The 15,837-nt window shown below is 42.4% G+C and overlaps 1 protein-coding gene across 3 annotated transcripts; it reads left to right on the top strand.

Annotated features, from left to right (window-relative positions):
- Positions 1-291: 291 nt before the first annotated feature.
- LOC132388044 (zinc finger protein 271-like) lies at positions 292-13,998 on the top strand. Of its 3 annotated transcripts, none has more exons than XM_059960393.1 (2): positions 292-356; positions 11,409-13,998. In XM_059960393.1, the coding sequence occupies exon 2, from the start codon at positions 11,814-11,816 to the stop codon at positions 13,119-13,121; it is 1,308 nt and encodes a 435-aa protein (XP_059816376.1). In that variant the 5' UTR covers positions 292-356; positions 11,409-11,813; the 3' UTR covers positions 13,122-13,998. The 3 variants fall into 3 exon arrangements, 2 of the variants coding, with proteins under 2 accessions (XP_059816376.1, XP_059816377.1); XR_009510123.1 differs by lacking the exon at positions 11,409-13,998 and adding an exon at positions 2,030-4,314 and having other exon boundaries at positions 294-356; XM_059960394.1 differs by lacking the exon at positions 292-356 and adding an exon at positions 1,886-1,992.
- Positions 13,999-15,837: the final 1,839 nt, after the last annotated feature.

Here is a 15,837-nt window from a genome sequence, read left to right as displayed (position 1 = left end):
TTGTGTGTGTGCGCGTCTCTGTATGTCCAGCCACTGCAGAATCTCTTGTGTTTTATATCCACATTTTACTTTGGCATTAAATACACGTTGATATTGAGTATATTGTTCATGTGAGCCGCTTCCTGAGTTAAAAAAGCTGCAGACTTTTTCTATATACCCGAAAAAAAATGAGATATGGACATTGAACCGGTACTTCAAGAACTGTTTAATGGCACCGGTATTACCCAAAAGGCCCTGCGCGAATAAATCTTAGCAGGCGCTGAAGCACTGATGAACTGCGCAGGCGTCAGGCTGACGACGTCCCCGAGTATCACGCATGCGCGCAGCACACGAGGCCTTGAAAATGTCGGTTGCAGGTAAGAGTGATTTTCCGTGTTTTTATCTTAAACACCGACTTCGGGATAATTCCTCTGAATTTCGGAGACCGTGGGCAGCAATCCCGGGACAGTCCTGCCCTCTTCCCTCTCTCTCAGCCCCACGATCCGTACACGGACCCCGGGGAGCTCCCGGCTGATGAGGGAATGGGAACCGATGGATCTCTCAGACAGAGCTGAGCTCCAGCTATCTAAATGCAAGGATTAGGAACTCGGAGAAAGGGAACAAAATCTTTTACATCACCCATCTGTGGACACTCTCTGGAGGTCCAAGATCCGTAAGCTCCACGACCGCTGGACTAAGTGTGTAAATGTAGGAGTGGACTATGTTGAAAAATAGATGTGCTAGATTTTCTAAAATTGACCTTCTACCTTAGGCCACAAACTTATCTGTCATTCCTTATTTATTTATTTATTTATCTATCTATCTATTTATTTATATATATATATATATATATATATGGAAAAGCAGTATAACATTAGATGATCATCACCATAAGATGAAAGTTGAAACCTTAGCCTTTGTTTTAAATTAGTACTTAGTCTTTCCTGTGATTAGAAAATCGGAATCTTGGTTAAATTACTGGACATAAAGTATGGTGAGGTACATTGCTAGCATTGTAGATTAGCAAAGATTCTACTTTGGATTGGACTTCCAGAGCACAGTTACTGGATATCCACAGGACAGTACTGTCAAAGACTAAGATGGTACTTTCAAATAGCATTGGAAAGGAAATGAGCGGGAATTTTTGCAGTGATACAGGGCAAGAGAAGGATTGGAATTGAGAGGATAGTTCTGATTGATGATCTCCATTCATGCCAACAATAATTTTATAATAATTATTCTGTGATTCTGTGTGAAGCTTTCCCTGGTCATTTGCCACCTCTTCTTGTGATTCTGCTCCTAAATGTGAAAACTTGGAGAAGTGAGTTTAAAATTATGCCATTGAACTGGTTGTAAGAATGGATCACACCTATTGGTCCTCATTTGCTTTATTCAGAGCCTTGTCAATAGCATAAATAACTGAATAAACATTTCATTAGAACGGGGTGGATTAAACTGAATATATAGGATCTTTAAATTATACCCCTTCCCACTTATTATTTTCACTGGAAAAGAGATGTTGAAATTCTAAGTAATCATGACTAAAGTGTAATATGGTTTTAGAAAAAAAGCTCAAGGTCAAATAAGCGTGAAACATCTGTCGAGCATTTTATAGGAAGGGACATTAAAGACATTCATCATTCATGCTGATTTTTCCTCCCAGCACTGCCGCAAATACACAAACCACCCCACTTCCCTTCAGATCTACTCCATGCTGTGCCTCATGAAACAGCCAAGATTAGCAGTTCACCATCTGTGGGAAAAATTGAGTACAAATACCTAATAAGATTGGGATGTGTACATTTTTCTATACACACGAAAAGAATGAGGTATGGACATTGAACCGGTGCTTGCACAAATGTTTAATGGCACCGTGATTACCCATAGGGCCATTCATTAAGAATTTCGCCGGCGCTGAAGCGCCGATGAAATGCGCAGGCGTCAGGCTGAGGAAGTCCCTGAGTTTCAGGCATGCGCGCAGTACACAGAAGGATTTGAAAATGTCGGATGCAGGTAAGAGTGATTCTCCGTGTTTTTATCTGAAACACAGACTTCGGGATAATTCCTTTGAATTTCGGACACCGTGGCCAGCAATCCCGGCACAGTCCTGCTCTCTTCCCTCTCTCTCAGCCCCACGATCCGTACACGGGCCCCGGGGAGCTCCCGGCTGATGAGGGAATGGGAACCGATGGATCTCTCAGACAGAGCTGAGCTCCAGCTATCTAAATGCAAGGATTAGGAACTCGGAGAAAGGGAACAAAATCTTTTACATCACCCATCTGTGGACACTTTCTGGAGGTCCAAGATCCGTATGTTACACGACCGCTGGACTAAGTGTGTAAATGTAGGAGTGGACTATGTTGAAAAATAGATGTGCTGGGTTTTCTAAAATTGTCTCCTTCTACCTTAGGCCACAAACTTATCTATCACCCCTTTTATTTATATATAGCAGTATAACATTAGATGATCATCACCATAAGATGAAAGTTTAAATCTTAGCCTTTGTTTTAAATTAGTACTTAGTCTTTCCTGTGATTAGAAAATAGGGATAAAGTATGGTGAGGTACATTGCTAGCATTGTAGATTAGCAAAGATTCTACTTTGGATTGGACTTCCAGAGCACAGTTACTGGATATCCACAGGACAGTACTGTCGAAGACTAAGACAGTACTTTCAAATAGAATTGGAAAGGAAATGAGAGTGAATTTTTGCAGTGATGCAGGGCAAGAGAAAAGGATTGTTGTTGAAAGGATAGTTCTGGTTGATGATCTCCTTTCATGCCAACAATAATTTTATAATAATTATTCTGTGATTCTGTGTGAAGCTTTCCCTGGTCATTTGCCAGCTCTTCTTGTGATTCTGCTCCTAAATGTGAAAACTTGGGGAAGTGAGTTTAAAATTATGCCATTGAACTGGTTGTAAGAATGGACCACACCTATTGGTCCTCATTTGCTTTATTCAGAGCCTTGTCAATAGCATAAATAACTGAATAAACATTTCATTAGAACGGGGTGGATTAAACTGAATATATAGGATCTTTAAATTATACCCCTTCCCACTTATTATTTTCACTGGAAGAGAGATGTTGAAATTCTAAGTAATCCTGACTAAAGTGTAATATGGTTTTAAAAAAAAGCTCAAGGTCAAATAAGTGTGAACCATCTGTCGAGCATTTTATAGGAAGGGACATTAAAGACATTCATCATTCATGCTGATTTTTCCTCCCAGCACTGCTGCAAATACACAAACCACTCCAGCTCCCTTCAGATCTACTCCATGCTGTGCCTCATGAACCAGCCAAGATTAGCAGTTCACCATCTGTGGGAAAAATTGAGTACAAATACCTAATAAGGTTGGGATGTGTACATTTGTCTCCCAATTTATGATGTAGGAGCATTGATATTATGCTGCTTTGTGCGTAAAATATACAATCCTCTTTGTTCAATTCTTTATTAGCTAGTGAACTTACAAGTTTGCTTCATGGAGTTAAGCAATTTAATTTTAAACAACAGCATGAATTGATAAATGTTACCAATTTTAAATAGCAAAAAGTTTATAGTATTTTTTTCCTGGGAAAAAATAGAAGGGGGAAAAAGAAGACTTTTGGTCTGAAGTTTGAATAGTGTTATGATGTGACTGCATTTTTCGAAAGAAAAGAACAAAAATTGTAGTTATCCAAATGCAGAAAGGTTAATCCTACATTAAATGTGAATTACGATTAAGAGATCCAAGATAATGTTAATTTAATAAAATAATTTAAATCCAATTATTGCTTTAAATCTACACTATACGTTCAAGAATGCATTTTAGGTGGCTCAACACCTCAAGCAGGTCAGTCAGGTATCTCTGCTCCCTTTAAACTTGCACGTTTCTGTTTCCGAGATGCCTTTGAAACTTACTTTGACCTTATTTTCTGAGCTTCTTTTAAACTTGCAGGTTATGTGGAACATATCATTCTATAATGTGATGTCTAAAAACAGTGATTTGGAAGTGAGGTATGATGTTTAATATGAGAACATCTAATAATACAGAAAATCTGCTGGTCCGACACCCAAGACCCAACCATGGCAGGTTCACTAAGTTTTACTGTGGTTCGTCACATGTTTGGAGGGCTGTCGCCTGAAAGTAATGATCATTAATCACCACCAATGTTACATAGTTCACACTAAAAATAAAAGCACAAGGGAGAAATCGGCCTCTGCCGCACCTTTTTTTCAGAGTGCTCAGTGGTTCATTTGAAATCAGGTCCAGAATTTTCCTGCACTTCTGATGGGAAATCTGTTGGATGTGTTTCTGACAAACATAAACCCAAAAAATGTAATGAGTCAATGCACCAAGTGGATTGATCGCCAGCACTTTTGAACAGTGTGTTTCAGCCTATTCTGTTTCAATCTTTATGAAATGTGAAATAATATGAAAGGTCTAGAACAAAGGTGGGCAAACTTTTTGACTTGTGGGCCACAAAGGGTTCTAAAATTTGACAGGGGGGCCAGACCAGGAGCAGATGGACGGAGTGTTTTGGTAATACACCTCATAAGAGAAAATAAAATATCATGGGATATGTAGAAAACATGTGCTTTAATTTCAATTGAAAATGAACAAATGCATTACAACAAAATATCTGTCTTTGAAGTCCCATGGTATTTGGTTATTTATTGAAATGACTTTTAAAACACTGAAAATTAAATGAATAAAATACAGCTTTTTAAAATAGTAACAGTTATTATTTTAAAGCTCTGAAAATTCTGTATCCTTCAAGGTATTATCATCATCACTCTCCTCCTGACTGTCTTTATTTCAAAACCGGTAGGAGATGCAGGTCTACTTGTCCTACTCCTTCTTATTCAATTGTCCACTGTGCCAAAACTCAACAACGACCAGCACAAAGACAGAACAATGCCAGCATGCCAGTATGCGGAGCGCGTTATTGATCTGGAGTGCATTTTTTATTTTGAGAACGTACGTGCACCTGCGTACTACTCGTGTCCATCACTTAACAGGAATGACATGTAACATGTAAGGCTTATTGAAAAAAATATTTTCAAATGCATTTTTTACATAACACAACGAAGAAACTTATTTTTAATTTCAGTGGGAACAGTGTTGTTGGTCTCCCTTTTTAGTTAGCGCATCAAAGTCTGGATTTAGTTTTGTTGTGGCGATTCTCAGGATGGATCTGAGGTGTTGGTCAGTTAACTTGGATCTGTGGCTGGCTTTGTTGATGTTCATGACGCTGAACGCCTGTTCACACAAATAGGTCGAGCCGAACAAAGAGTAAAGCGCAAATGTGGAGTAATACGCTGCACCTCAACAAAGGTCAATGTATATAGAGTGCGTCATCTATTGGGAAAACACCAGAATTGCGGGGAAAAGACATTAACAAGGTTTATTAATATAATTTCGTCAAGTTCTGCGGGCCGGATTAAAAAGCTTAACGGGCCGCATATGGCCCGCGGGCCGTAGTTTGCCCATGCCTGGTCTAGAACTTGATAGAGGGCTAAAAGATTACGAGAGGCATAGACAGGGTGGATAGTCAGTACCCGTTTCCCAGGGCACCAACAGCAAACACCAGAGGGCATATGTATAAAATTAAGGGAGGGAAGTTTAGGGGAGACATCAGGGGTAAGTTTTTTTTTCACAGAGGGTTGTGAGTGACTGGAATGACTTGCCAGGGATGGTGGTGGAGGCTAAAACATTAGGGGTATTTAACATCCTCTTGGACAGGCACATGGATGAAAGAAAAATGGAGGGTTACGGGGTAGTGTGGGTTTAGTTCTTTTTTTTAAGGTTTATATGGGTTGGCACAACATGGAGGGCTGAAGGGCTTGTACTGTGCTGTAGTGTTCTATTCTATGGCTCTAAAATCTTTTACTTCACCAGTTGAGAAAATCATCTTTGTTCTACCTCCAATCACAAAGAGGAAATCTGCAGATGCTGCAAATCCAAGCTACACACACAAATTGCTGGAGGAATTCAGCATTAGTACTCTTTTCCATAGATACTGCCTGGCCTGCTGAGTTCCTCCAGCATTTTGTGTGTGTTGCTTGTTCTACCTCCTCTCGGTCTGCAATTTTCTACCAGTGAGAACATGCTTCCACCAATTCTGTCTGGCTACATAATGATATCAAACACCTTTGCCCTGGCCAACGAGTAGCTTTCACATCACAAATGTGCCAGACTCCAGGGAGACAGACTACTGCCTTCCTTTGCATTACCATCACTGAGTTCACCTCTGTCAATCACCTGGGTGAGACTTCAGGGGAAATATTTATGTACAATACTGTGTGTATTGTGGTGATGCAAGAGTTGCTGGAGAATTTTCAAGTGGGAAGAAGTGGAGTGATATTTGGAAATCTGAAACTGAAAGCATCATTTAGCAAGAAAATCACAAATAGGTGGTTTGCAAAAGCAGCGGCGAGTAAATCCTTCATTAACCTGTTACTTAGGTTGTGTGAGAGTGCAGATGAACTCAATCAAGACTCAACCAGAGGAGATTAAAGTTCTTACTGACAGTGACTTGCTCGCTGTTGAAATGAATACCTCTCTATATAAAATTCAGTTTGCACATGTTGTTGTCACTGGGTAAAAATTGTACAGTACAAGGTTTTGCACACACTGGTCATTACAAATTAGAGGGGATATTGGTGGGAAGGCGGGGAGACCTCCAGTGTCCCTGACGCCCTCACGTATATCCAGCTGCACTTTAAGGAGTTAGAGCTGGAACTGGATGAATTCCGCATCATCCAAGCGTCAGAGGGTGTGATAGGTATGACGTGCAGAGAGGTGAGTTGTACCCAGGGTGCAGGACACAGGAAACTGGGTGAGAGTCAGGAAGGGGAATGAGGTTAAATAGCCATCGCCGAGAACTCTTGTTGCTATCCCACACAACAACAGGTGGACACTTTAGAAACTGTTGGGGGGAATTACCTGGCAGAGGAAAGTCAAAGGGGTGATAGGGGATTTGTTAGTTAGTGGAACAGAACTAGAAAGGGATGAGTATCCTAGTGGCAAGGCTTGCTGGTGCTCCCCTGTGGGGTGGGTGGTTAAACTAAAGTTGCAGGGAGGATTGGAGTCAGAATGACAGAACAGATAGTGGAGAGGTTGAATTGAATCGAATTGACTTTATTACTTACATTCTTCATACATGAGTTGTAGAAATCTTTATGTTATGTCTCTGTCTAAATGTGCAATGTTAAATTTTTTAATAGTTTATAATAAATAGTATGTACAACAGGACAGTCAGGATAAATAAAAGTACAAATGTATCAGCATGAATTAATCAATCAGAGGGCCTGGTGGAAGAAGCTGTCCCTAGGCCTGTTGGTCCGGGCTTTCTGGCTGTGGTACCGTTGCCCAGATGGTAGCAGCTGGAACAGTTTGTGGTTGGGGTGACTCTGGTCCCCAATGATCCTTTTTACACAGTGGCCCTTTTTACACACCTGTTTTTGTCAATGTCCTAAATAGTGAGAAGTTCACATCTACATATGCGCTGGGCTGTCTGCACCACTCTCTGCAGAGTCCTGCAACTGAGTGAAGTACAGCACCCATACCAGGCAGTGATGCAGCCAGTCAGGATGCTCTCAATTGTGTCCCTGTGGAAAGTTGTTAGTATTTGGGGCCCCGTCCCACACTTCCTGAACCGCCTGCGGTGAAAGTGGTGCTGTTGTGCCTTTTTCACCACACAGCCAGTATGTACAGACCAGGTGAGATCCTCGGTGTTGTGTGTGCCAGGGAACTTAAAGCTGTTCACCCTCTCAACCCCAGATCCTGGGTCAGCCTGTCTCCATTTCTCCTGTAGTCTACAGCCAGCTCCTTTGTTTCAGTGACATTGAGGGCCAGGTTCTTTTTTTGACACCAAACAGATGTCATTCAGACCTCAGGACATGAAATTATGATATTGTAGCCATTACTTGGACTTGCTTGCGCCCAACAGTCTGAGGGATTTCAAGGAACAAATCTGTAGAGAGATTGCGGACTATGCCAAGAAACAAAGGTTGATAAAGTGAGTGATTTTAACTTTCCATTTATTGACTGGAATCCTAGGCTGTAAAAAGACTAGATCGGGTCGAGCTTATCAAATCTACCTTAATCAGTATGTAAAATTCCCGATGTAGAAGTGTGCAATAAGCTATTGGGAAGTGATCTAGGGCGAGTGACAGAAATTAGTGTATGGGAACACTTTGTATCTACTGATTATGAGATTCCAAGTAAATACAGAAAAGCAGAGGCCTGGACCTCTCTTGAGATTCTAAATTGGAGAAAGGCCAATTTTTATGATATTTGCAAGGATTTAACAAGTGTGGATTGGGACAGGATGTTTTTTAGCAAAGGAGAACTTGGTAAGTGGGAGTTCTTCAGAAGTGAAATTTTAAGGGTGTAGAGTTTGTATGTGTCTGACAAAATAAAAGTTGAATGGTAACTAGTGCAGGGAATCTTGGTTTTCAAGAGATATTGAGGCCCTGGATATCTCATTCCTCTAAATGCCGCGGACTGTTGGGTGCAACCAAAACTCATTAATGACAACCATTTCATAATTCCACTCCTGAACTCATCTGACTTTCCTTTAGTTGTCTTCTGTTGGATTCTAAAAGCTTCCTAATGGTCTTTTGCTCTTTTGTTTGCTCTCTCCTCTGCTTTTATGTTGGTTTTGGATTCTCATTTAACCCACGTTGTGCCCTGCTGCCATTCCAATGCTTCCACGTCTTTGGGATGTATCGATTACTCAGCTCTCGAATTGCTCCCAGAAACTCCAGCCATTGCTGCTCCATTGTCACTCCAACCTTTTCTCTTCCAAACAAGTTTGGCCAGCTTCTCTGTCGCAGAAACATGGAGAAGTTCAGTGGAGAAACAGGCTATTTGGCCCATTTAGTCAATGCCACAAAAACATTTAAGCTACCTGCAACTACCTGCACTGGGATCATCACCCTCCATACCCCTACCATCCAGGTACCTGTCAAACTTCTCTTAATGGTGAAATCGAGCTCATATTCACCACTAGTGCTGACATCTCATTCTGCACTCTCACGACCATTTCAGCAAAGAACTTTTCCAAATGTTCCCATTAAATTTTCACCTTCCCCACTTACCCATGACCTCTGGTTGTCGTCCCACCCAACCTCAGTGGAAAAAGCTGCTTGCATTTACCCTATCTATACCCTCATAATTTTGCTTACTTCTAACAAATCCTCAGAGCAATGTATAATTTCCTTGCTAATGTCTAGAGCCTTTTTTAGGTGTATAAGATGATGAGGGGCATTGAGTGTGTGGATAGCCAGAGGATTTTTCCCCAGCATTAAGATGGCTAACAGGAGGGGGCATAGTTTTAAGGTGCTTGGAAATATATGCGGAGGGGATGTCAGGGGTAGGTTTTTTACACAGAGAGTGTTGGATGTGTCAAATGCACTGCCAGCAGTGGTTGTCGAGGCGGATACAACAGGGACTTTTAACACTCTCTTAGATAGTTACATGGAGCTCAGAAAAATAGAGTACTATGTGCTAGGGAAACTCCCGGCAGCTTCTAGAGTAAGTTACATAGTCGGCACAGCACTGTGGGCCAAAGGATCTGTAATGTGCTATAGATTTCTATGATTCTATGAAATTCAAGGGAAATCTCCAAACCCACGGTGTGGTGACTAGTAGTGAATAGTGGGAAAGTTACTGGAACGTATGTGCAAGAACCGGAAATATAAGTATTTGGATAGATGTGGACTGATTAAGGATAGACAGCATGGCTTTGTGCATGGTAGGTCATGTCTAACCAGTCTTACAGAGTCTCTTGAGGAAGTTATCAGGAAAGTGGTTGAAAACAAGGCAGTGGATGTTGTCTACATGGACGTTAGCAAGGCACTTGACACAGTCTCATATGGGAGGTTGGTCAAGAAGGTTCAGTCACTCAGCATTCTAGATGAGACAGTAAATTGGATGAGACACTGTCTTTGGCAGAAGCCAGAGTGTGATAGCAGATGGTTGCCTCTCTGACTGGAGGCCTGTGACTAGTGGTTGCCACAGGGATCAGTGCTAGATCTGTTGTGGTTTGTCATCTATATCAGTAATCTGGATGATAGTGTGGTTAACTGGATTAGCAGATTTATGACCACCAAGACTGGTGGTGTAGTGGACAGCGAGGAAGACTATCATGGCTTGCAGTGCAATCTGGACCCCCTGGGAAAATGGTTTGAGAAATGGAAAATGGAATTTAATTCAGACCAGTGTGAGCTGTTGCACTTTGGTTTGACCTACCAAGGGAGGTCTTTCACAGTGACTGGTCGGGCACGGAGGAGTGTTGTAGAAGAAAGGGACCTGGGAATACAAGTCCTTAATTCACTGAAAGTGGTATCACAGTTAGATAGTGACGGAAAGAAAGATTTTAGCCCATTGGCTTTCGTGAACCAAATCCTGACAATAGATGGATATTATGTTGACTTGTAAAAGAGGCCTAATTTGGAGTATTGTGTGATGTTTTGGTCACCTACTGACAGGAAAGATTTAAAAGAGATTCAAAGATTTCAGAGAAAATTCACAAGGCTGTTGTCAAGTTTGGAGGACTTGGGTTATAAGGAAAGATTGAACAGGTCAGGACTTTATTCTTTGGAATGTAGAAGATTGAGGTGAAATTTGATTGTGGTAGAGGGGCATAGATAGTGTAAATGCAAGCTGGCTTTCTCCACTGAGATTGGGTAGGACTTCAACCAGTGGCCAGGGGTTAAGGGTGAAAGGTGAAATGTTAAGGGGAACATGAGGGGAAACTTCTGCAGACAGATGGTCATCTAGGTTTGGAATGAGCAGCCAGCACAAGTGGTGCACGCGAGCTCGATTTCAACATTTAGGAAGTTCGTGTAGGTACCTGGATTGTAGGAGTGTGGGAGGGGCAATTTAAATAGTTCAGCACAAGACTAGATGGCCCAAAGGACCTGTTTCTGTGTTGTACTTTTCTACAAGAACTTGAAATATTACAAAAATTCACTCTAACCCCTTTTACCAGCTGTGCGGACCAACCAGTCATCTCAGCAGGAATTTTTTTATATGGTGTTAAAGCTGTAGCACTTTAAGTTAATAATACATAAAAGAATTCCCAGATGCACATCCACAAAGACAATTTACGTGAGACTGTTTCAGTTACTGTGGGGCCAGGCACCCATGCAGCTCAGCAGGAACAGGGAATAATACCAATGGAGAGAGTCAAACTGAGCCAGGTCACAGATTGGAGACGGCAGAAATGTCCCATTCTTATAGAGACAGGAAGAGCTTCAGGGAATTGATGGTCATTCCAGATACCAGCACTCTGCCCAGTCAGAAGATGATTTCTCTGTCCAACTTGGGTTGAACCTCACTGTAACCGTGTGATACCAAGTCAAACCATGGCATCTCAAGTAATCTCATCTGAAATGTTGTCCTAAACCCATTGATGGATTTTGTAAATCTTTTCATAGGTTAAAAACGAGAAGGAATTTGTCGCCGGGGATCTCAAACAGAAAACGCCAGTTTTGCTGTCTCTGTCTGGATATTTAAGAAGTGGAGCGAGGGATTCAATCGACTATCCTTCCTGCTCAGACTGTGGAGAGGGATTCAATTGATCATTTGACCAAATAGCAAGCCAGTCATCTTACACAGGAGAAAGGCTGTTCACCCGCTCAGACAGTGGGAATAGATTCACTCAGTTATCACAATTGAAGGTACATCAGCAAGTTCACACTGGGCAAGGCCATTCATCTGTTCTGTGTGTGAGAAAGGATTCAGTTGGACCTGTGGACACACCAGTCAGTTCACACCACACCTGGTAGAGGCTGGTGATCTGCTGAATTTCTGGGAAAGGATTCACTCAGTCATTTGACCTTATGGCTCACCAGCGAGTTCACACTGGGGAGAAGCCATTCACCTGTTCAGTCTGTGGGAAGGGATTCACTCAGTCATCCAACCTACGGAGTCCCCAGCGAGTTCACACTGGGGAGAGGCCGTTCACCTGTTCAGAATGTGAGAAGAGATTCACTCAGTCATCCAACCTACGGAGTCCCCAGCGAGTTCACACTGGAGAGAGGCACTTCACCTGCTCAGTCTGTGGGAAGAGATTCACTCGGTCATCCAACCTACTGGTACATCAGCGAGTTCACACTGGGGAGAAGCCATTCACCTGCTCAGAATGTGGGAAAGGATTCAGTGATTTATCCAACCTACTGGTACATCAGCGAGTTCACACTGGGGAGAAGCCATTCACCTGCTCAGAATGTGGGAAAGGATTCAGTGCTTTATCCAGCCAACTGAGACATCAGCGAGTTCACACTGGGGAGAAGCCATTCACATGCTCAGAATGTGGGAAAGGATTCAGTGAGTTATCCACCCTACAGAGACATCAGCGAATTCACACTGGGGTGAAGCCGTTCACCTGTTCAGAATGTGGGAAGGGATTCACTCAGTCATCCAACCTACGGAGTCATCAGCGAGTTCACACTGGAGAGAGGCCATTCACCTGCTCAGAATGTGGGAAGAGATTCACTGAGTTATCCACCCTACAGAGTCACCAGCGAGCTCACACTGGGGAGAAGCCGTTCATCTGCTCAGAATGCGGGAAGGGATTCACTCAATCATCCCAACTACAGAGACACCAGCGAGCTCACACTGGGGAGAAGCCATTCACCTGCTCAGAATGTGGGAAGGGATTCACTCAGTCATCCTACCTACTGAGACATGAGAGAGCTCACACCGGTGAAAAGCCGTTCAATTGCACAGAATGTGGGAAACGGTTCACTCTGTCATCCAACCTTCTGAAACACCAGCGAGTTCACACTGGGGAGAAGCCGTTCCTCTGCTCAAAATGTGGGAAGAGATTCACTCGCTCATCCGACCTGCAGAATCATCAGCGAGTTCACACTGGAGAGAAGCCATTCCCCTGCTCAGAATGTGGGAAGAGATTCAGTCACTCATCCACCCTACTGGTACATCAGCGAGTTCACACTGGGGAGAAGCCGTTCATCTGCTTAGTCTGTGGGAAGAGATTCACTGAGTCATCCAGATTGCTGGAACATCAGCGAGCTCACACTGGAGAGAGGCCATTCACCTGCTCAAAATGTGGGAAGAGATTCACTCGCTCTTCCACACTACAGAGACATCAGCGAGTTCACACTGGAGAGGAGCCATTTACCTGCTGAGAATGTGGGATAGGATTCACTCAGTCATCCCAACTACTGGCACACCAGTCAGTTGTTATGAATCCCTAGGTTTTGTTTGCTGTGGACTGTCATTTTAAGAGAGAGAGATTAGGAAGGTGAATCAGTTTGACTTGCAGCTTGTTTACATCACTCACAGCTTGTTTAGTTTTAACTGAGGACACAGACACTCAGAGTCAGACGGAGATGAAGGAGGAAAAATGGAAAGATCGATACAAGGGAAATAGGTGCCAAGGGTCACTGTTTGGAATTTTCCTATGCCCACAAGTGTGGGTTAATTATCGATTCATCATACATCGAATGTGTGGTTGTCACCTCGTTTGATCCATAGGAGTGGATCTGATTTGGGGTATCCTGTGAAGACCACTGATGTGTTACCCCTTGCCTGGGTGTGGTGTGGTAATTCACTTGAAGACAATATGCCTTGTGACAAGTCACTTTGGGTGATAATTAGTATGTGGATTTGGAAGGATGACAGATAAAATCTACAGTGACTGTTCTCTTGTTTTACCACCATGGAACCTGCGGAATTCGACATAATTGCCTTCTATCGACATTTACCCTGGATTACAAATATCTCTCTCATCAGTTATTCCGTGGTTGAACTGAACTTTCATAATTTACCATCTGAAGACTCCAAGCCTTGTTTCCCCCTAGCTCAATAGTTTTGGATTTATATTTACACACATATATACACATAACACTGTTAACTTTTGTTTATCTTGCTTAAGTTACTATATTATAAGTAGATTCTAATAAAGATAGTTTTAAGATCAAAAACAGACTCCTGGTGTAGTCTCCACGAGGAAATCTGCAGATGCTGGAAATTCAAACACATACAAAATGCTGGTGGAACACAGCAGGCCAGGCAGCATCTATAAGGAGAAGCACAGTCGACGTTTCAGGCCGCGAACCTTCGTCAGGCAGTCTCAGGCAGTCCTGATGAATGGTCTCGGCCTGAAACGTCGACTGTGCTTCTCCTTATAGATGCTGCCTGGCCTGCTGTGTTCCACCAGTATTTTATGTGTGTTGTTCCAGGTGTAGTCTATTGGTGCTGATTCGTTTCTAAAGCTTTACGATTCATAACAAAATTGGGGCCTGCATCTGGGATATGAACAGCTATGAGGGCGTAGTCATTAATTATCGATTTCATTGGGGAAGTCCCTTCTGATTTATTTGTGTGTGGAAAATCAGCAGCGGATGCTGATTATTGTTTGGAAGCGGGAACCTCTGAGGCATTAGAGGATGCCAGACGGATTGAGTTGTTGAGTCTTGCTAGAAGGTTAAAACTTGCTATGTTGAAATTGACAATGAGGAGGGCACAGATGCAGAGGGTGACAGCTGAACATTATGTATCTGAGGGTGTGTTTAAAGTGGAGGACTTGGAGGTGTTTCCTGAAAGTAAACCTCGTGAACTTGAGCTCCAGTACGAGTCAGAAAAATTAAAGATGGAGGCTGCAGAAAGGCAGAGGCAGTTTGAGGCTATAGAGGCAGAAAAACAGAGAGGAGGCAGAAAAACAGGGAGGAAGCAGAAAGACAGAGGCTATTCGAGCTGGAAAAGATACAGTGGTTTCAGCAAAGGGGTCTAGCGTTAGACTCTGGTGATAAGTTTGAGGCTAGTCAGGAAATTAAATTGGTACCTCCATTTGATGAGAAAGAGGTTGATAAATACTTACAGCATTTTGAGAAGGTTGCTTAGAATTTAAAGTGGCCAAAAGAGGGTTGGTTCTCTTACAAAGGGGGAGGCTTAGCAAGCCTATTCTGCTTTGACAGTTGATGAAGCAGCTGATTGTGACATAGTGAAACAGGCTGTGCTCAAAGCTTACGAGTTGGTCCCAGAATCATACAGGCAAAAGTTTTGAAATTTGTGGAAATCTGTGAACCGGACATATGTAATTTGCTTATGAGAAGTCTGTGTGTTTTGATCGCTGGTGCACATATATGATGATGATGATAAGTATATGATGATTTTAATAGCTTGAAAGAGTTAGTTTTAATTGAAGAATTCAAAAGGTGTGCTCCTGACGACATAAAGACCTCTTTAGATGAAAAGGATACTGCCAATTTGCAGGAGTCTGATAGAATAGCAGATGAGTTTGCTTTTACTCATAAGGTTAAGATTATCCCAAATAAGAGCTTCCAAAAGAGTGCCAGAGATCACCAGGGTAAACCAGAGATTACAGCTGGGACTAGTGACAAGAGTAAGGATGAAGGGAAGCAGTTGAAAGAGAAATATTCTGGTCTTGCTCGTTACTATTGTAAGAAAGCTGGTCATGTGATGGCTAATTGTTCTATCCTGAATAAGAAAAATGAAAAGAAGCCAGTCCCAAATGCCGGTGTTCAGTTTGTTGACGCACCTATAAACCCACAGGGTTCTGAACATTCTGTTGAGGCTCAGTTATGGACTGAGAACTCTGACTGAATTAAGAAGGCTTTTGATCATTTTATGTCAAATGGGTTTGTATTAGTAAAGGAAGGGTCAACCCAACTACCAAAAATTCTTCGAGTTACTGGGGATTCTCAGTCACTTATATTAGACAGCGTTCTAAAGTTTGGTGATGAGACGAACACTGATGAAGTAAATCTTATTAAAGGCTTTGGGGGTAGCATGGTTTCTGTGCCATTGTACAAGGTAAATTTACTGTCAGGGTTGCTTTTGGGACCTGTTAAAATTGGATTATACTCCATTTTACCATTG

The sequence above is a fragment of the Hypanus sabinus genome, unplaced genomic scaffold (assembly GCF_030144855.1).
Source record: "Hypanus sabinus isolate sHypSab1 unplaced genomic scaffold, sHypSab1.hap1 scaffold_259, whole genome shotgun sequence".
In the NCBI taxonomy this organism is placed as follows: Eukaryota; Metazoa; Chordata; class Chondrichthyes; order Myliobatiformes; family Dasyatidae; genus Hypanus; species Hypanus sabinus.
The sequence above is the reverse complement of the archived record's forward strand: the minus strand, read 5'-3'. Positions and strand labels throughout refer to the sequence as shown.

Excerpts from the sequence above, each read along its gene's own strand:
- LOC132388044 (XM_059960393.1), top strand. The coding sequence starts at position 11,814 with ATGGCTCACCAGCGAGTTCACACTGGGGAGAAGCCATTCACCTGTTCA.